The sequence below is a fragment of the Ascaphus truei genome, chromosome 1 (assembly GCF_040206685.1).
Source record: "Ascaphus truei isolate aAscTru1 chromosome 1, aAscTru1.hap1, whole genome shotgun sequence".
In the NCBI taxonomy this organism is placed as follows: domain Eukaryota; kingdom Metazoa; phylum Chordata; class Amphibia; order Anura; family Ascaphidae; genus Ascaphus; species Ascaphus truei.
The window spans coordinates 262,732,855-262,755,750 of NC_134483.1; the positions used below are offsets into that span (position 1 = coordinate 262,732,855).

Sequence of the window (22,896 nt, forward strand, 5' to 3'; positions counted from 1 at the left end):
ACACTGTTCTGACCAGAGGAACAGATGTCTTGAGCTGCAGAAGGACTGGACTGTATGCTGATATCAAGACAAGGGGACCAGACCTCTAAACCTTGACAGACATTGCCTTAGCACACAAAGGTCCTAAGGTGACCGAGGAGAGCAGAGACGCTTCCCCTACAGCTACAAGAGAGACAGATAAGACTTTCTTTTGGGACTGTTATATATCTGCATAAATGTATATATATTTGGGGCTGGTAATTAGTTTAGCTAACCACCCAGTTAGAGAGGGCTAGACTACATGTGTAGATATTCTCCAAAGTGGAGCAGGTTTTCTTGTGCTAATTTGAATGCTTTTGCCGTGTTAAAGGGACAGGCACAATAAAGCTTAATTTTAGTTTCACTTTAAACGGTCTCCATTGCGTACCTCTGCACACGTCTCTTACTGGGGGGGCATAAGAGAGAGGTGAAAGGGGGAGAAGAGAGGGGGGAGAGATAGAGGTGGACGAGGGGAGAAGAGTGAGAGTTAAGGGGAGAGAGAGGTGAGGGGGAGAGAGAGGTGAGGGGGGAAGAGAGGGGTGAGGGTAGTGTGTTGAGGAGGTGAGGAGGATAGGGATGGGAGGGGAGAAGTGGGGGTATGGGGGGAGTGGAGAGGGAGAGGTTGGTGAAGGGGAGATGTTGAAGAGAAGTGGGGGGACCGTGATTTTAACTACAAACTAAATAAAAAACAAATATAAATTACCTTGGCAGAAGCTATACAAGTTGTGAAAGAAATATTACTTTGTTGCAAGTTACAAAGTTACTAGTTGGGACCAGCCAGCTTCTGATAGCACTCATCTGTGAGAGAGAGTCTGCATATGCTGCTGTGCTGTGTGAGAGGTGAGGAACGGAGTTGCAGCTGGAGCTTGGACCAGGAGAGGTATTTACTGTTAGCAGTTTTAAATATGGTAGTTTTTTTTATTTCAAATGCTCAGCGCGCTCTCCCTGCATCTCTGAAAGGTGAATTGGCACATTGCCAAAAATTCTGGGCATTACTGAATGAATAATGCCCAGAATTCTAACCAATAATAGAGCAGGGATTTCAATAATGCCCGGAAGTTTACAGCTTTAGCCTGTAATTTATGTTAGAAACACCGGAAGGGATTGGCGGACAGCCAAAAAAGCCAAAACAGCACTCGCAACTCACCGTGTAAGGGTAGATTAAAATAATTTAATGAAACTACATAAAAAAAATATAGGATACACAAACAAAAAAGGGGGGTTCTCCTCCCACGCGTTTCACACTGTCGTAGCGCTTTCTCAAGGTGTACTCCTTGAGAAAGCACTACAACAGCGTGAAACACGTGGGAGGAGAACCCCCCTTTTGTGTTTGTGTTCCCTATATGTTTTTTATTAGTTTCATTAAATTATTTTAAATCTACCCTTACCCGGTGAGGTGCAAGTGCTGTTTTGGCGTTTTTGGCTGTCCGCCAATCCCTTCCAGTGTTTCTGGCTCTCTTCCTGATTGAAGGGAGCTGCAGCAGCAGTGCAGGGTCAGATGACAACAGACCTCTTTGCAGACGGCTCTAGAGGACGGCGCTGGATGTTACTTACTGCGTGCACCACCACGCTGGGACCAGCAAACGGGAACAGACTGTAATATCGAGCGGGACCACAGAGGTATTTTCTATTCATATTTCCTCTTGTCTGGTTATTCCTGCCAACAGTTAGCTTTGAGCTTGCCAGCTCTATTTCCCTATAACACGGTCCACCATCTCTCTATGGAGCAACTGTAACTACATCACACTGTTTATACTACACTATACCTGCACTTGAACACTGCTGCTTCGACGCCATCTCATTTTGGAATATATACTATTTGAACATGATTTTGTTCACTAATACAACTAGGCTGTCTTGGGCATATGAATGGTTTCTCTGTCGAACTCTAATTTATGTTAATCCATTTGGTGCTGCAGAGGCCTGCAAGGCATTCATTTGCTACTGGTAAAAGGGGTTAAATACTTTTGCTATCAAATTATTGTTTTTTATGTTACCCTATGGTTGAAATGTTTGTTATTTACAGTAAATGCTGAATTTGGGCATTGATGGAGAAAATTGCAATAGTGCCTACTCTAGAGCTCATCAAATTATGATGAAAAACCGACATGAAAATTATGTCAGTAATGCATAATTATCTTACATAGTGAATTCTTAGTCAATTATTTGTTAACAAAGCCCCAAAAATGTTGTACAGGAATATTGTTTCCGACCACCACTTACTAACGTGTTTATATTGGCCTTAGAATCATAGAAATGTACTCTACATAATGTTAAAATAGAAAAAACAGAGCATTTTATTTTAAAATGAAGTACATGCAATAGTACAATTATTTCATAATTGAATTAATTCAAGGTGTGCGTGAGGGGGGGGGGGTTAGTGTGAGGAGGGGGGATTGAGGGAGTGGGATTGAGTGTGATGAAGGGGGATTGAGGGAGAGGGATTGATTGTGAGGAGAGGGTAAAAGAGGTAGGGAGGGGGAAAAGTAGAGGGGGATAAGAGGAGGGGTGGAGGGAAAGTGTGGAAAAGGGGTAGATATGTGGGGGAAGAGAGGGGAAGGGAGTGAGGGGGGAGTAATAGATAGAGTGGGGAAAGAAATACATGGGGAGGGGGGAATATGAAAAGGGGGCATGTAGAGGGGGATGAGAGAGTGAAGAGGTGGTTAAGAGAAAAAGGAGGGTCTTGCAAGGCTACCAACACAAACTCTGCTACTGGGCCCCTGGGAAAGCTGTCAGCAGCCCTGCTTGTGTGCATAACAACAATAAAGAGAAAAATATGTAAAATGAGTTTGTTCTGAGCAGATTGAAACCAAGCAAAAAAAAAATATTGAAAGCGTTTGTGGCCTGTAGACATTGTTTATATATTCTACCGTCACTTTATCTTATCGATAAACAACAAGTGAAATAAAGGGTACAATGTTCACGAATACTAATCGCTGGTCTTCAAAGATGAATGCTATTTTATGAGAAGATGAAATGCAATCAAGTCTCTTACTTTAAGATTACAGACCTTCTATGACCTCCAAATCTATTGCACTGTTGCAATAGAAGTTAATATTAAAGTGTTTAAGTTTTATCCTCCCTTGAAGACATTTTTTTTTACCAGTGCCCCTTTAAAGCCAGATTTATAAGAATAGGTTGTCCACTGGGATAGGCAATATCTTGATCTAGCCATCAATCAATATATTTTTGACAGACTGAGCTGCTCGGCATCATTTCAAGTCTCTGTAATGTGAAAAGGCTACATTGTTTAGCTCATTAATAAATGTTACATGTCTCCATTACATTAGTAATTGATTTTAAAGTTGGCACATGCTCTGTTTTTCTGTGATCAATGGCTAAACAATGCAAATAAACACATAATCACATACAAAAAAAGTTTTAGACAGCTTTAAATAAGTCTCCTGTAAGCAAGATTCTTACCTTAACCTCAACATGAGCCATGAGCACTGCAAAGTTGGTTAAATGATTACAAGAACACGTTGTATGTGTTTTGTTAGTTGTCAAAAGTCTACAGCCTTGGGTTGACCAATGTCCAGACATGTTGTTTTTTGAGTAACTCCAGAATGAACAGTTAGGGTTGAAATTATCCTCCGATTGCTTTAAACAGATAAGCAGATGATTTGAAATCATGAGTTGGTGAAGTACAAACTGTAGTATCACCCCACCACACTATTATGAAAAGTTAACTGCTGCTTTTGCCTATTATTATTAAATAGACATGCTATACATTTTTGGCTCACACCACCCTTTTCTTTTGCTATTGAATAGTTTTGTGATCCCTACAATCCTGCTGCTTTAACGGACTAGTAAATAAGATTACAGTATATATTTATTTTTTAGATTGCAAGCAATCCCTTTTGATCCATTAGAGACATTTCTATACTTTATAAGTAAACTCTTTCTGTGTCCATAAAAAGTCAATTGGGGTTCATTTCAATAAAACAAAAATAAATAAATGCAGCAATTGCCAGCCCTCTCTGCAAAATTTAATTTTGCAACTGATAAACTATTTAAAAAAAAATCATGTTTAGAAATAGAGGACTCCATTACAAATACATAATTGCCCGTATAAAATGTGACCAAATGCATATTTACAGGATTGGCATGTGACCTAAATAAACTTAAAATTGTTGTATTTATCCAGTAACTGTAGAATCTTTTTTTTTTAATTGCTACACTATTATATCATTTTCAAATACTGTATTTGCAATATTTATAACATTATCTGTTGTGATACAAAGAACAAGCAGAGGAATGAAACAAGCGATTTTGCAATTTTGACCCTTTCACTCCTTTTGTAAAGGTGGGAACCAAGCATTCACTGAAGCCGAACAGTACTATTTTCAGCTCCTTGGACTCCCCCCTCCCCTTCCCCCTCCCCCCTCCCCTCTCCCCCCCTCCCCCCCCTTCCCCCCTCCCCCCTCCCCCCTCCCCTTCCCCCCCTCCCCCCTCCTCCCCTCCCCCCCCCTCCCCTTCCCTTCCCCCTCCCCCCATCCCCTTCCCCCCTCCCCCCTCCTCCCCTCCCCCCCTCCTCCCCTCCCCCCTCCCCTTCCCCCTCCTATTCCTATGATACCTACAGGTATATGTAAAGGTACAGGGGGGTGGGGCAAAAGATTGTTAAACTATTCTTACATCTTTTGCCCCATGGGAATAGAGTTGCAAGGTAGGAAAAATTACTGCCGACACATTGCTGGGTCACAATAATCCACATGCAACTAAAACACTTTTCTTGTAGAGTCGCAACAGTGAAGAACAGCTTGATCAGACAGGCAGAAACTGAGCAGACTTTAAATCGATAAGTGACTGACTGACCTCGATAATGTTGTTTCACAAAAGGAATTAATTCACTGCCACACTTTATAAATCACTATATCACAAAAAACATTTGCGCAAGTATCTTGCCATTGCTAATAATGTCCACATAGACATGTCTCCTGGCTTGAAGAGGTATATTTTGTATATTAGGGTTGCTGGGACCAACATTGCATTACTTTGTTTTTTGTCTCTTACAGTACACATTACTTATCAGAAAAATGCTTTGGAGTTCTGCCTGAAACATTATGCAGCAAAGTATAATACAAGTTTGCCACAGTGAATCAAGTAAGAGGTTTAAGGTAACCATATACAGTAGTAGGATAAGTATTATAAATCTTTTTACTTTGTTTATCTCTTCTTGTATTTTTTTCTTCTTTACAAGGGCATTTGTTTATTAAGGGTAATATACCGTATTTAAAAAGCATTAAGTTTTTTTTTTCCTGGAATAAACATTTCAATTTATTTCCCCTCCCATGTTTAAGGGTCCTCCACTCAAGGGTTTGATTCAATATCAAATTCAAGTAGTACAACAAAGCATTTGGAACTTTGGGAAAAAAGAAACTACCAAATAATTTATTTTATAACTTAATATGTATTTTCTCCCATCTTCAAATAATAATTAATGATGTATTTATTTTTCATTATTCTTCACCACTCACCTTAATATGCTTAACACTGAACACCACTGGGTCAGCCAAATACACCTTACTACTGGACTCTTTATAAACTGCTGCAGTAATGACAGGAGAATTGACTATGACAGAGTGGTTTGTGGTCAAAGCTTCAGTTCCTAACTTCACACTTGCATTCTCTGTGGACAGATAGCGACCCAGATTGTTGTACAGAACAAAAGCAACTCTAATCTCTCCTAAAAAAAAGTGAAAGTAAGGTAGATATTAGACAGAATGAAAGACCACAAATACATTTTTTCGTAGAAGATTATGCAAAGTTTTGTTATGCCTTTAAATCTGCTGAGCAGAAACATATGCACATTGCACTGTATCTATTTAGTTCCTTCAGTATCCAAATTAGGTTTTTAATACATTGTATTGCCATTCTTTATTTACAGAGACTAACATTATCTGCAGTGATTATTTTCCAAACGGTTTATTTTAAACCTGTTTTACAAATGAAAACGACAATATTCTAATTGAAATGTTAGAGATATCGTCAGGATTAGCATCTCCAGTACAAATCAGCATGATAAGGAATTTTATAGCAATAGCTCCAAAAAGGTTAAAGCGTGGCTACAATATAGTCAGACATTAAGCCTCAATTCTTTTTATATATATATATATATATATATATATATATGCAAATATAGCTGTATGCTCATCTGCATGTCTTAGGCAGGTCTGCAACCCCGCCTTTCCCCATTATCACCCAGCATACAGCACTTCCACTGCAGCAAGGGATTCTGGGAAATGACATGCAAATGAGCACACAGTGTCACTTTTTGCCTCAATAACCATTTTTAACATGGTTCCCTATAGGCTTAAGCTTGCTGCATGGTCACAGCTTTGAGCACAGCCAGGGTTAAGGTGCATACCCAGAAAACCACCCACAGGCAGCTGTTTCGACCTTGATGGGTCTCATCAGTGTGGGGTTGATTTTACTGGGAATGCAAGAGAGGCTTATGGGATAGGCCAAACCATAATACTGAGTTAAGTTATGGTGAGTAAAAAAAGTGACAAAAACCCTCCACAGGAAAGCAAATATGCAAATATAGCTGTATGCTCATCTGCATGTCTTAGGCAGGTCTGCAACCCCGCCTTTCCCCATTATCACCCAGCATACAGCACTTCCACTGCAGCAAGGGATTCTGGGAAATGACATGCAAATGAGCACACAGTGTCACTTTTTGCCTCAATAACCATTTTTAACATGGTTCCCTATAGGCTTAAGCTTGCTGCATTGTCACAGCTTTGAGCACAGCCAGGGTTAAGGTGCATACCCAGAAAACCACCCACAGACAGCTGTTTCGACCTTGATGGGTCTCAACAGTGTGGGGTTGATTTTACTGGGAATGCAAGAGAGGCTTATGGGATAGGCCAAACCATAATACTGAGTTAAGTTATGGTGAGTAAAAAAAGTGACAAAAACCCTACACAGGAAAGCAAATATGCAAATATAGCTGTATGCTCATCTGCATGTCTTAGGCAGGTCTGCAACCCCGCCTTTCCCCATTATCACCCAGCATACAGCACTTCCACTGCAGCAAGGGATTCTGGGAAATGACATGCAAATGAGCACACAGTGTCACTTTTTGCCTCAATAACCATTTTTAACATGGTTCCCTATAGGCTTAATCTTGCTGCATGGTCACAGCTTTGAGCACAGCCAGGGTTAAGGTGCATACCCAGAAAACCACCCACAGACAGCTGTTTCGACCTTGATGGGTCTCATCAGTGTGGGGTTGATTTTACCGGGAATGCAAGAGAGGCTTATGGGATAGGCCAAACCATAATACTGAGTTAAGTTATGGTTATATAACAACACTGCAGGCTGCAGGCCATCATTACCAGGTTATTTTATTAGCGCTACCTTTTTTTTTTGTTGTTGTTTAGGGTTGCAGACCTGCCTAAGACATGTGAATGTGCTCACAAGTGATTTTTTTATTTGCTATATGCAATACGGTGGAGGTTTCTTGTTGCATTTTTCACCCACCATAACTTTAAATGTTATGGTATATATGCTTAGTCCCTGTATCTTCTAACTCCTTATGAAGTCGCCAATACTGTTGTGAAGGAACGTGTAGGGTTACACAATAGGACTGTTCACCAAGGAGTCTGGGAGAAGCAAACAGCACTATACGGACAGGAGCTGTAGAACCAGGAGAGGTATCGCGATTGTGCAGGGGGACTACTGTGTGGATGCACATCTCTGAAGTGTACCCAGATCCGGAAGTGGATACACAGCACACACCACTCACCACAAGGTTCCAGCTCTCCATCTGAGGAATACCAGTGACTACCCAGATTAACCTTGTACTTTGTACAGATCCTATGCGTATGTTCTACAGTATCTACTTTTGTGAGTGGCCTAATTTTATCTTATTTTTATTTAAATGTTCTACCAATTTATGCTATGGAGGCCGCACTGTCCTTTTTTGTTTATAGTGAATTGAGTAAGGTGGTTGCTTCTGTGGAAAGCTGTTCAGTGTTCCCAGCATTTTTATTCTAATTTTTTGGTATTTTTTGCTGCTTGGCATTTTTATTGTATCCTTACGTTTCAGTTTTCCAACCTCCCCCCTCCTCTTTCTGTTTTTCACCTTCCCTGGTCTTAGATGGTTGTCTGTCTGTTTGTCTTGTGTTGTTTGCATCTCTCAGGCTTACATACCTAGCCTTTGTGAATATATCCACCTTGTTAGTAACACCTTCCATACCTCTCTCTTATTTCTGAACATCTTTAGTGATATAGATCCATTTATCCCATTTTGGCGCTGTATTTTCTTAATATATATATATATATATATATATATATATATATATATATATATATATATATATATATACACATATATCCAAAAAAGATGAAGTCTGCAGCACACTCAGAATAGAAAAAAGATCATTTAATCCATCAGGCAATCACAAAAACTCCAGAGCGACATACGTTTCAGACCACAAAGTCTTTTCTCAAGCTTTTTTCTATTCTGAGTGTGCTGCGGACTTCATCTTTTTGTGTATCTAACAGACTGGTTGGTGTTCCCTGTCTATCTGCTAGCACCTGGATTCCTGATAAGTATTTATTATCTTTGTGGTTTATGGTTCTTTGTCTGTGTGCACCCAGCATCACTTTTTTGTGTGTATACAGTATATGTATATATATATATGTGTGTATATATATTTATATTTCTTATATATATTTTTGTGTTTTAACATTAGCACCGTGCAGTTAGTCTCTTACAGTACACATCAAATATATGAGATATGTAAATCAAGCAATCAAATATTCAGAAAATGAATATATCCTATTCAAGTTGTTCCATATTTCAAGTTCCAACTTGCTCACTGTGGGGCACATTTGAACAAATCACCATGGTACATTAATACTACAGGAGCAATACATAATTAATTTAAACTTGTGATATAATACCTTATGGTATAGAAAATGTACAGTACATCCAATATACAGTACAGTACGTATAAGTTTATGTTCTAGTTAAATTAAAGTAATTTTAATTTGTGAACATTTAATACAGAATACATAAAAAAATATCTTGATTTCCATCAGCAAACCTTAGTTTTTTTGATATTAAGATTACATTTGTTGAAAGAGGCCAATTACATTGTTACATTTTTTGGCAAATATTCCAAGTCTGGACCGCCTCTTTTAGAGGATGTAAATCTAAGCACTAGCCAGCTGTATTAAAACACTGCTACAACATAGACTAATAAAATGCATAACACAGAAACAATTTTAATCTGCGTAATACTTTCTTACAAAAAACTAAATTATTGTTAGTTTTTCGTAAATCTGTTGCATTGCCCTTTGTGCGCCTAACTATTCCAGCCTGTTTCCAACATACTCTGATGTTTAAACAAAACCTCTATAGACTGTACTCATTACAGAACAATAAACTAAATGAGGAAAGCATTTACTTTAATGAGATTCATAAATAGGAATTTGTCAGGCACCATTAGTAAAAGCAGAGGCTGGTGGTTTACATTTCTGCCTACAAATGTCTATGAACAAATGCCCTTGCTCAAATTACTTGACTCAAAAGTTTTAGTTGTTTAAACTTTATTTACATATTTAATTTATATTTGTAACAGAGAGAAACAGTATAACCTATAGTTATGGTATGAATGTGCCATGTTCTAAGACTTTTGTTCTATGGTATTTGCACAATTAAGGCATTTTTAATCATCAGATAAAAAAGATACCTCTCATAACTTTGATGATTCAATAGGCTAAGACAGCACAGGTGGTTAGACATTGAAAATAGTCTATATACCAATGTACAGTATGAAAGGGGCATAAAGAATGATAAGTAAAGCTCCATTTTAGCCTTATCTTGTGGTTTAGTTGCAGTCATTTAAGAACCCTTCCATCTCTATATATTATTTATATCCTAGAACTAATGCCATATTGTAAGTAATGCCATGCAGTAGTACAATGGTAATGTACATGTCCCACAGAAAAAACAAATATGTTTCTAATCCAATATTATTATGACAAGCATGGCTATTCTTTAATATTACTAAACAGTCTAGTCATGTTAAGATAGATAACCTTCTAGAAAATTAGGATACCAGGTTCTAGTAAAATTATTTGCTTCCATGGTTAACTAATTTATATATTTTTCATATACAGTAACACTCACAAACCTGAAGATATTTTGGATATTGTAAAGCATATAATAAATACAATATAATTAATATAATCTAAAATATATAAATATAAAAACTCTCTAGATATTCATCTACAATACTTAGTATATTTTCTTAGGAGTTCCTCTTTACCATTTTCTCGAACTACCCTTCCATTACTGTAAAGATAAATTAAAGTCCAATGTATAGGATATAGTTTTAGTAGATACTGTACATTTGGGTTAAACTGTTTCCCTTCCCGATGATAATACTGGACCTTTCAAGAGCAATATCAATGTTGGTAAAATATATAATGTTTTAAAAGTTGGAAAAGATACTACCTATACTTTCTAGGAATATATTTGATATCAGTAATACTATACCTTTTAGAACTTCAAAATAATAAACTAATTACCATTGCGTCCATTTTGTCTAAGTGTATTTGCTGAGAGTTGAATGGAACTGCCATGCCCCAAGTTCTGTGGAAACCTTAGATCCTCCAAATTTACATCGGTACTTAGCCTGGCAACTTCAAGTTCTAGTGTTAAGATTGAGACAAAAACAAATATAAGTAAACATAAAGATGAATGAGTATATTCAATTAGCCCCCAAGAGTGATATCTGACAAGATGGAGCAATTTGCTGCATACCACAGAAGAAAGTTTTCATTTATGTCTATATGTTTATTGTACCTCTACAAATCTTGTATAACCCTCTCTCATCTGTCGCGACCTACTGAGCAAAGTGTTTAATGCAATTTCAGATCTGATGGGTTTAATTGTCGCAGCTTTGCTCCATTATACTTATGCAAACTTTTATACAGTATATCTCAATACACTATTGCTCCATGCAATTTCTCCATTTAACTGTCCAAAAACACTCCACAAATCACTTACTGAAGCACGTGGAGAAAAGTCAATGCAAAAGCACCTAGATAAATTAATGTAAAATGGTGCAACCTGAAATCTCCAGTTTGCAATGCCCATTACATGAAAGAATAATAGTGTAAAAGAAAAATGCAGTGTTTAACACTGAATAAAAAAAATGTGTCCTTCTCGGTGCTGTTCGTCACAAAATCAGTGCTCCATGAAATATGTAAAAAACATGAAAAAAGAAACAGTGTATAATATTATACTGGAAAATACAGTGTGATTATTCAATAGTTTCCTAGGGTATATTCCACAATGATTATATGTTCAGATAACCAGAAATCAGACTAAAAATTTTACTGGCACCACAACTTTAGGAGATAAATCTCGGTTATATAGTTATTAAGTGATAAACCCTAGGTTTCTAAGATTTTCTATTTCCACCCTTCATGCAGTGCACGTGCAGATAAATATGGAGTATGATTTAAAAAACTCACAACACAATAATGCTTTCCGTGCTGTCACCTTTTGAATGTGTATGGGTACACTTCTATAGAAGTTATATCAATGATGATATGAGAAAGCGAAAAGAAGCAACATAATACAGATTCACTAAAAACAAAAATGTAATAAAACATATAAAACGGACACCAGGAGTGTCACTCACATATTACTTCATCCTTTAAGCGCCTTGTACAAACCTGGATGTAGGTTGTCTGTGTGGTTCTTATTGCAGAGTCCTGCTGATCTTTGATCTGTGGAACCTTAGTTTTGTGCTCTCAGCACACCATTTGTTGCTGTTTTTGATTGTGTCCATGTTTGGCTTGTTCAGGGGTATCTCTTCCTGATTCCTCTCCGCTCCCATGTGATGATGTCACGAGCGCCATCTGAAGTTCTTAGCCGGCTGATTAGCAGGAGCACTGCTTCTCTCTGTGTTGAATCAGCGCTCTGTCACATGCTGTTTCTTAGTAAATAAGGTAGCTAATGTCACAGGAGTCCCAGACAGCAATATAATGTACAACCAGGTAGTCAAAGGCACAGGATGCATACATTTATCACCCTACGCATTTCGTAAGCATGACGTCGTCAGGGGCATAGTAATCACTTAAGGGAAGGCTTCCTTTTCAAGCCTCATTCATCAAAGATATGGGAGTGTGCCATCAGTAATCTGGGATACTTAACACTTGAAATACCAGAGACAGAACCCATGAACCCATAAAATAAAACTAAATGTTCCTTAATGATTTATACATAAATATTCATGTTCTTAATGATATAATCATCCAACCTATTATAATAAATGCAGACAGTAGCTCTGGTGTCATTAACCCAGCATGGGTTATGTTCCATTAATAGGAGTTGATAAACTATACATAACATAGATACACTTTTGGATATACATAACTTCATGTTTTTCAGTGGCATCACTAGTAATAGAGTGTTACCAATATGTATGAGATGGAAAGTAAATAATTATGTAAAATCCATCAGATATTCAGTTGCTGATAGAGCCATAAATATGTGAGGAATAATTAAATAGGCATATAGGCAATATGAAAATATCAACTGCGATGTATATTAAATTACAATATTAACAGATCCTAAGATCACAGTGTGGGTATAGCGCAATAGTAGACCCTATTATTAGAGAAATTAACCCAGAACAAAATCCAGATTAAGTCCTAATGGTGATACATTTTTAACTGATAAATCCAAAATGACTCCCTCCTGGAGATATGGACCAATATGTTGCCCCCCCTCCAGTTAGGTTTAGGGCACTCAATTCCCATGCACTTCAGGCCTGTCAGATCTTGATTGTGAATTAGTCTGAAGTGATTAGAAACACTGTGGGTTTGTAAACCTCTATTGATATTGTAAATGTGTTCCCAGAATCTCCTTTGTAACTGTCTACTTGTTCTGCCAACGTACTGGATCCCACAACTACACTCCAGCACGTAGACAGCATGAGTACTCTTACAGTTAATAAAAGATTTAATCTCATACTTCTTGTTTGTTACATTAGAGATAAAACTCCTGCTGACAATACTAAATTTACAGGCATTACAATTTGTGCAAATATGGTACCCTTGCAAATATTGGCTGGACCATATCAGCACACTTAGCCAGGTATATCCACCATTAAAATCAGTTTGGTGCTAATGATTGTTTCAAGTTTGGAGCTCTCCTAAAAATTATCTGAGGATTAATTGGGAACATATTTTTTAATTTTTCATCCCTTAGGAAAATGTTCCAATGTTTTTTAACAATCTTTTTAATTTCTGGGGCCATAAGATTATAATTAGTAATAAATGGGATTTTAGAATTATATTCATCTGTTTCATTGACTTCATTTTATCTCATTCTGTGAACAATTTATTTTTATACGTAGAAACTGCCCTTGAGGTATATTTCGAATCCAATTTGGGTTGTGGTGGCTTGTTGACAAAAGATAATTATTAGTATCTACATCTTTATACTGTAGTTTGTTTTTTAAGTATGAAATCTATCTCCTTCTGTATAGATCGTTAGTTCAAGAAAGTGAATCAACAAAGTATCATTTACAGATTTAAATTGCAGATTTAGAGAATTAGAATTAATATATTCTATAAATTGAGTTAGATCCTGTGCTGAACACTCCCAAATGAACAGCATGTCATCTATGAAATGGCGCCATAGCACCAGGTTCACGCCAAAGGGGTTAAGGGACCATATATAATCTTCCTCCCACATCCCCATAAGGATGATAACGTAACTTGGTGCAAACCTGGTCCCATCGCCATTCCACAGATCTGTAAGAAAAAGTCATCTTAGAAGCAGAAATAGATATGCTCCAGTATATATAAGATGGTATCCAAAAGGAAGTCTATTAGTTCCTTTGGTAGTTCAGGATCTTGTTCAAGTATTCTTTTGATGGGAATGCGACCCAATTGGTATATTATAGCAGTATATATTGATGTTACATCACATGTCCCACAAATATATTAGGGTTGCAAACGAATATCCTTAATTATCTCTACCTCATGAGTCATATCTCTAAGATAAGATGGTAATTTTGAGACATAGTTCCGTAAAAATAAATCTATATATTGGGAGAGATTTGAGGTCAATGATTTAATCCCTGAAACTATGGGTCTTCCTGGGGGGTGAGTAATACTTTTATGGATCATAGGTAAAAAATAGAATATTGGCACTATAGGAACACTGGAGTCTAGGAATTCAAATTCTTTTTCTGTCAAAATGATACTGTCCAAACCCCTTTTCAAAAGATTTCTCAAATCTATCAGGACTTCACCCGTAGGGTTATTTTTAAATTTACGGTAGGTATTTTCATCTCCCAGAAGTTTATCTGCTTCCGTTATGTAATAGGAATGGTCCATCACGACAATTCCTCCTCCCTTGTCAGCTGATTTAATTACAATTTCTTTTTGGTCTCTAGTTTCCTAATACATTGTTTTTCCTGCTTAGAAATTTTACTAATTTTCTTGTAAAATTGGAAGCAGTTAGCTCTAAATTTTCAATGACCATTCTGGAAAATGTATCCACGAAATTTCCTCTACATAAATTTGGATTAAAAGTTGAGGGTGTCCTGAAAGGGTAATGGGCTACACTGACATTTGATTCGCTCTAAATATCTGTTGTAACAGTTGTATTGACCACTGATCTTCCGATATTTAAAAAGGGCTGTTCACTGGATCTTTCACAAAATCTTTTTTCAGTGTTAGCTTTCTCATGAATTTATGCACATCTACTGTATATAAAGATTAAACGCATTCGGTCCCTTAGTTGGCGCAAATAATAGCTCTTACTTCGTACCCCTTTCTATACTTCTGATACTGCATATTTACTAATATTAAAAATATTATTGTAAATTGCATTTAATCTTGAGTTTCTACAGCTAGTTTTTATCTCGCTCCCCCCCCCTTCTTTTTCCTCTGAGTCGTCTTCTCTTTTTCTTCTTGCCATCATGTATATCTTCTCCGTGTCCCTGTCGGACTCTGGTCTCTTGTCCTGCCTGCTGTTCCCCCTCTCTCCCTCCCCAGCAGGCAGGACAAGAGACCAGAGTCCTACAGGGACACGGCGAGGATAAACATGACAGCAAGAAGAAAAAGATAAGACAACTCAGAGGAAAAAGAGGGAGCAAAAAAGAGAAAAAAACTAGCTCTAGAAACTCAAGATTAAAAGCAATTTACAATAATATTTATAATACTATGAGTAATTATGCATTATCAGCAGTAGAGAAAGAGGTACTAAGTAAAGGGCTATCATTTACTCCAACTAAGGAACCAAATGCATTTAATTTTTATATAGATGTACATAAATACGTGAGAAAGTTAACACTGAAAAAAATGTTCATGAAAGATCCAGTGAACAGACCCTTATTAAATATTGGAAGATCAGTGGTCAATACAACTGTTACAACAGATATTGAGAGTGAACCAAATGTCAGTGTAGCCCATTCCCTTTCAGGACACCCTCAACTTTTAATCCTTATGGCCCCAAGTAGTTTTATTTTAGCCTGGAGTCAAAACAAAAGGCATGGGTTCTCTCTGGTACTTCAAGTGTTAAGTATCCCAGATTACTGATTGCACACTCTCATATCTTTGATGGATGAGGCTTTAAAAGGATGCCTCCCCTTATGTGACTATTATGCCCCTGAGGAAAAAAGCCAAGCTTAAGAAATGTGTAGGGTGATTAGTGTATGCATCCTGTGCCTTTGACTACCTGGTTGTACATTATATTGCTGTCTGGGACTCCTGTGGTATTAGCTGTCTTACTCACTGAGAAACAACATGTGAGAGAGCGCTGATTCAACACAGAGAGAGGCAGTGCTCCTGCGAATCAGCCAGCAATGGACTTCAGATGGCATGCGTGACGTCATCACGTGGGAGCGGAGAGGAATCAGGAAGAGATCCCCGCCCCTGCACAAGTTACACGCGGACGACATCAAGAACAGCAACAAATGGTGTGCTGAGATACAACACCAGAGGTTCCACGGATCAACGATCAGCAGGACTCTGCAAGAAGAACCACCCAGACAACCTATATCCAGGTTTGTACAAGGCGCTTAAAGGATGCAGTAATATGTGAGTGAGATTCCTGGTATCCGTTTTATATGTTTTAATAAATTGTATTTTTTTTTTAGTGGATCTGTATTATGTTGCTTATTTTCTATTTCTCATATCATCATTGAGATATCTTCTGTAGAAGTGTACCCATCCACCTTCAAAAGGCAACAACGCAGAAAATCATTATTGTGTTGTGAGGTTTTTACATCATACTCCATAGATATCTGCATGTGCACTCCATGAAGGGTGGAAATAGAAAATCTTATAAACCTAGGGTTCATCACTTGTTAACTGTATAACAAAGGTTTATCTCCTAAAGTTGTGGTGCCGGTAACATTTTTAGCCTGATTTCTGGTTATCTGAATATATAATCAGTGGGGAATATACCCTAGGAAACTATTGAATAATTGCACTATATTATACAGTATAATATTATACAATGTTTCTCTTTTCATGTTTGTAGGAGGACGTGCGCAGAGGTATGCAATGGAGACTTTTTTAAGGTGAAATTAAATAAGGCTTTTATTGCACCTGTTTCTTTAACATAAGAAAATCATCCAAACATATGCAAATAAGGGGTCAACCAAAGCTTCTGCTCCACTTGGGAGTATTTCTAGTGAAACCTATGCAGTCCACAACTCCCTTTAGATTAGCATGTCTCCCAGCCCAAAATAGATATACAAAAAGTGCAGATATACAAAAAGTCTTATAAAGGAAAGTCTTATCTGTTTTCTTGTAGTTGGAGGGAAAGTCTTCTCTGTTCCTGGGTTGCTGCCTTTTCCTCAGGCTATATAAGCATTCCGGTTCAGAAGTGTTTTCCCCTGTGTCTTGCAAGCAGCGTGTAGTTTCTTCTGGCAGGCTCAAGACATCTGTTCCACATGGTCAGTCCCACAACTTGTGAGACTCAGGAAATCTCCCTTCCTGTTTCAAGGGCAGGCTTTTCTAACAAACCTAATCAGCCAGGTGGTGTTGGTTAATTGACTACCAGCAGTTAACCACCACACTGCTGGATTAGAGGCACATTTCCAGAACAGGGATAAATCCCCTGTTACAGTGTTTTTTTTACATATTTCATGGAGCACTGATTTTGTGAAGAACAGTGACATGGAGGACAATTTTCTTTGTAAAGACCGTTATAGGATTTGGACAATGCTGGTGACCTTCTGGCTGCAGGACTTCAATTCACAGAGGTGGTTATTGTATACACCCACTTTTACATTTACATTATTGTCTGTATCTGTATTGATATTTTATCACTAATACAGTATTTTAAGTATTTTCACTTTTTATATCACGTTATTTGTGGTATACAGGTTCTGCTTTTTTCCATTACACTGAATCAACATTGATTGCTACAGTATGTCGAGCAAAGAATGTTGTCCTCCCCTCAGTAACAAAATTATACGAAAAATGACAGGGACACTTGGGGTTATCAATCAAAGCTGCAAAACTGAGACAAAAAATTTGATGACAAAAATAACACAACCTATTGATGAAAAACATCCCTTTAACAGAAATTGCTTTTATTTGTTAAACCAAGAACTATTTTCTTGTCCCGGGGAGACTATGGGGCCTATTCTAGTAGCTTCAATAAAAATTGGGTTGCTATCTTGACGGTGTGGCATGACCCCATCGAACGGTTTGACATTTGTATTATCACGGTATTCAGAAAGAATTAGAAACAATTTCAACAAGTCTCAAACAGTGAGGTAGGAAAATGACAATACGGTATGGGACAGCAGCGATTGTATCTCAGCCTCTTTCAAAGTTTTCCCCTGTGTGATCTGCCTGCAGTCTGTAAGAGCTGCATAGAGAGAGCTACACAGAGAGAGCCGCATATCCCTGCACAGCACTTACAGGCAATTGCAGTGTTTTTATTTACATTTTAATAACAGTGTTCTGTAGCAGGGGGTCTCCGGAACTGAACAGCATTAATTTCAAGTCCGGGAACTCCCTGCTTCCCGAGATACAGGCCCCGGTATGGGGTGCCGGTATCTCCTATGTGTTTGAATCTCCCGGTCACGTGATGCAGGAGATTTAAACATTGCAGGGGGATACCGACATCCCACACTGGGTTCTGTAACTCAGGAAGCAGGGGGTCCCCAAGGCAGAAATCAATGCAGTTCAGATCCAGAGACCCCCTGCTACAATACACGGTTATTAAAATACAAATAAAAACAGCTTAATTACCTTAGCGGCTAGCAACTAAGGCAATGAAGAGGTAAATCCTGAGTACCCGGTTTCTTGGTGGTACAGGGGGTAGGTGAAGGGAGTAGTTGCCCCAGTGCGAGTGATTAGGCCTACTGGGAAGGATGCTGAAGGTGTTAACCCCCTTCACTACCATAGCGGTGATAACCGCTATGGTAATGAAGGGGTTAACCACTCACACCACCCACCCGAGAGGCCTAACCACCCTCCCTTGGGACAACTTCCCCCTTCACCAAATCCCTCTACCCCCAAAAAACATTAAAATACAACATCCCTACTACCCACCCCCTCTACTTCCTCCCACCTCCCCCGCCCCCCAACACATACAGTACAATAATGGGCAAAATTACTATTACCCAGATCTGGATAATAGCTAATTTGCCCATTAAAAATTAAAACATTATCCAGCCAGCATAAAGTAAAAAAAAGTTCTGCTTACCCCTGCCAGGATGAAGGCTATCCTCATCACCGTCCTCTGCATCCATGTATTCCGTGAGCAGCAACAGTACAATAAAAAAACAAACTAATGGCCACAAAACCCTTAATCACCATAGCGGTTAGTAGGGTTAACCTGCCTCCCCCACTACCCACCCGGGACACCTAACCACCCTCCCAGAGGAAACTACCTCCACCCCTGCTACCCATTGATTGGCACAGTGTTAAACCATGCCCATAATATGGCCATGGTTTGCCACTATAGCAATGAATGGGCAATCTACCAATAAAAAAAAACAAGTACCAAATAAAATGTAAAAAAAAATGCCAATAAACCAATTGATTGATTGACACAATATAATATGGGCATGGTTTGCCACTATGGCAATGAATGGGTAAGTAAAAAAAAAAAAAAGGCACAAAAAAACACCAGATGACATTTAAATAAAACAAGCATTTCACAATAAAGCCATTGATTGTGACTGTGGTAAACCACAGAAACCTGGTTCAATTCACGGTGTTGGCTCTTTGTGACCTTGGGCAAGTCACTTTATCTCCCTGTGCCTCAGGCACCAAAAACACATAGATTCTAGGCTCCATGGGGAAGGGACCTGTGCCTGCAAAATGCCTGTAAAGCACTACGTAAAACTAGCAGCGCTATACAAGAACATGCTATTATTATTATTATTATTATTAGCAGTCAATAGCCAACCTAAAAAAAATACACAATTAAATAAAATGCAATCAATTGTTTTTCTTACCATTGATGTCTTCACCCCCGTCCTACTCTTGACCCTCGATGCAATGATCCTCAACAACCGATGCAAAGATGTCCTTGATAAAATCTTGATTTAAGAGACGTCTCCCCGGTGAGTTATTCATTCTTTTCTTCGTAAGTCATTCTTTTCTTCTTTCTTTTCTTTCTTTTTGTCTTCTATACTTGTAATACAATGGGGTGGATGTTGTCCTGTCGACTTCTTAGGCAATGGGGCAGGCCCCAGTAGCTTTGGGTGTGTGGGCGCGCAAAGCGCTGTAACACGTACGCTGGCAGGGAAAACAAGAATGTTGTCTTCCTGTGCCGTGACGCAGTCACGTGGCCGTGTGCAGCCAATGACAGGGCAGATATGCTCCATCATAGCCACACACCCCATCATGGGCCTACCCTCACCCCTCCGCACTCCCCATGGATCTCTCCTACAGACCGCTGATCACGGCTGTAGTTTCTGCATGTGCCGCCTTGCCACCAGGCGTGTGTGCAGCAGGGAGGACTGGGGCCTTAGCCTAAAGCTCAAATTGATGGGACAGGCCTTTATACAAGGCCTGTGATGTCACATTTGAGTGCCAAATGGTATACTCCCAATCTAATTGGGTGGTGTACCATGTGGCTGGGGGGGTAAAAGATGTGGAGGTAAGTCAGCCAATCGGGAAGGCTATGCTTCCATTCCTTTAAAATGACATCACCAGACAAAAATGGCTGCCATCACGTGGTAATTTAACCAATTGGATTGGGAGATGTACACCCCCAATCTGATTGGTTGTAGTACCATGTGACAGCTTCCATTTTCTTTTAAGCATCTTAAAGTGACGGACATCACATCCTTAAAAAATTGGCTCCCATCACATGATACTACAACCAATCAGATTGGGGTTTTTCCATGTGATGCCTCACATTGTATATCTCCCAATCCTATTGGTTGGATTACCATGTCATGGCAGTTATTTGTTTTCTGGTGACATCATTTTAAAGGGAGAGAGGCATAGCCATCTTGATTGGCTGGTTTCCCTCCCTTTAAGATGACTTCACGTCCTTTAAAAAACAAAAAAACTGTCACATGGTAAACCAGCCAATTGGATTGGGGGTGTACCATTTGACACTCAAATGTGACATCACAGGCCTTAAATAAGGCCTGTCCAGTCTCGTTTGAACTTAAGAAGCTGCCGGGACAACATCCGCCCTATTGGATTACAAAGCAAAAAGAGAGACTGAATTAGAGAAAGAAGATCAAAAAGAAAAGAATGAAGAACTTATTGGGGGAGACCCAAGTCTCTTCAATCAAGATTTGATTACGGACTTCTTCACATTGGCTGTTGAGGATCATTGCATCTAGGGTCAAGAGTTGGTGCTAGTGTAGAACGGGGTGAAAACATCAATGGTAAGAAAAATATTGATTGTATTTGATTGCATTGTGTATTTTTGTCCATCAACTGCTAATGTGTTTATCTATGCCCCTTTCAGGCTGGAGATAAGCACAGTGACAAGCAATGCATTTTTTGGCAAATGCTTGTTTTTATTTAATTGTTATGTTTTTTTTATTGTTGGTGCTTGTTTTCATTTAATTGTTTTTTATTTTTAGGGTTTGTTTTTATTTAATTATTATATATTGTATTTTGTGATTTTTTTTAGGTTGCGCATTCATTGTCAGTGTGGCAATCCATGCCCATATATTTTGGGCATGGTTTACCACAGTCACAATCAATGGCGTTATTGTGTAATGCTTGTTTTATTTAAATGTCATGTTTTTTATTTTGTGCCTATTTTTTTTAGCTCACCTATTCATTGCCATAGTGGCAAACCAATCAATTGGTTTATTGGCATTTTAACATTTTGAATGAAATGTGATTTATTTTATTTGGTGCTTTGTTTTTTATTGGTAGATTGCCCATTCATTGATACTGTATAGTGGCAAACCATGGCCATATATTATTAACACTGTGCCAATAAATGGTAGTGGGGGTGGATGGGAGTAGTTACCCTGGGAGGGTGGTTAGGAGTCCCAGGTGGGTAACGGGGGAAAGGGGGTTATCCCTTTCATTACTATAGCAGTTACTAAGCAATAAGGTGATTAAGGGGTTAGTGGCCATTACTTTGTTTTTTGATTGTACTGTTGTTGCCCATGGATGACATGGATGCAGAGGACGATGGCGAGGATGGCCTTCATCCTGGCAGTGGTAAGTAGAACTTTTATTTACTTTATGCTTGCTGGATAAATGTTTTATTTTTAAGGGAAAATTAGCTATTATCCAGATCTGAATAATAGTTATTTTGCCCATTAATGTACCATGTGTTGGAGGGAGGGGGGTTGTTGTGGGTAGAGAGGGTGGGTAGTAGGGTGCCCATTCATTGCTATTGGGATTATATTTGCTCCCATTGATGGCATAGGTATCCACACTGGCAATCAATGGGTGTATTGGCCATTATTGTGTTTTAATGTTTATTGTGGGTAGCGGGGATAGGTGAAGGTGGTATTTGGCACATGATATGCGTTTATACCGCTAAGGTAAAAAAAAGGGGTTAGCTCCTCCCGCATCCCTCCCGCAAGGCCTAAACACTGTAAGGATCCATCATTCGTGCCCTCCCCAGCGAGCTTCCTACCTGCCTAGATCTGCGATCGGGTCTCCTGCCTCTTCTGCCTCCTGCAGAGCATCTCGTGGACCGGCGAATGCCAGCGTTCCTTCTAGGGGCGCGCGCGGACCTTACGTGGCACTAAATGCTGTTCCCAATGGTCCCGCCTCCAGGCTTCGCTTGCGCAGTGATGTCATTACCGCGCACCCTTGGGAGGGCGAGATTAAATTTGCGAGGAGCTTGCTAGCTGAGTGCCTCAATGATCTCATCAGTGGAAAAAACAAAGGCACAGAAGCGCACCAAGGGTAAAGATGTATTCAAAAATACAATAACAAATGCAAGTAGTAATTTACATGTAAAATAAGGTATTCCAGTAGTAAAGGTTCAGATCGTCTGGCACAAGCTGTTGCAAGACCACGAAGTAGACGCCGAGCTCACAGATCAGTCCCGCGCGCTGGGACCAAGTGGCTCTGCAGTACTCCGATGTCACATCCGGGTTGCATCATCTCGCAATACCTGTATGGAGTAGTCCACCATGATCGCCGTGTCTCTGCAGCTAAACCACTACCTCCACTGGAGCTAGCTAGGTGGAAGCAACTCTAGGCTCCGTGGAAACGTCAGTGGCAACTAAACGGCTAAGTGGATTTCCTGAACAATGATGGCTCCGCAACGCGTTTCACACACTTGCATTTGTTATTGTATTTTTGAATACATCTTTACACTTCGTGCGCTTCTGTGCCTTTGTTTTTTGCTTGGTTGATCTGCCGTTGGAGTCTCTCCGCGGTGGATGCTGGTGAAGGAGGGGTGCCTTCACGTGACAGGAGCAG

At 39.1% G+C, this 22,896-nt stretch overlaps 1 protein-coding gene across 24 annotated transcripts in view; it reads right to left on the reverse strand.

Moving 5' to 3' along the window:
- Window positions 1-22,896, reverse strand: part of ADGRL3 (adhesion G protein-coupled receptor L3) — a 2,053,745-nt gene that overhangs the window by 321,981 nt on the left and 1,708,868 nt on the right. For all 24 annotated transcript variants that reach the window (XM_075603418.1, XM_075603394.1, XM_075603400.1 and 21 more), the window contains 3 exons: window positions 10,564-10,686; window positions 5,496-5,704; window positions 3,442-3,618 (listed from right to left, as the gene is read on the reverse strand). In XM_075603418.1, coding sequence (XP_075459533.1) covers window positions 3,442-3,618; window positions 5,496-5,704; window positions 10,564-10,686 — 509 coding nt within the window. The remainder of the gene's footprint in view (window positions 1-3,441; window positions 3,619-5,495; window positions 5,705-10,563; window positions 10,687-22,896) is intronic.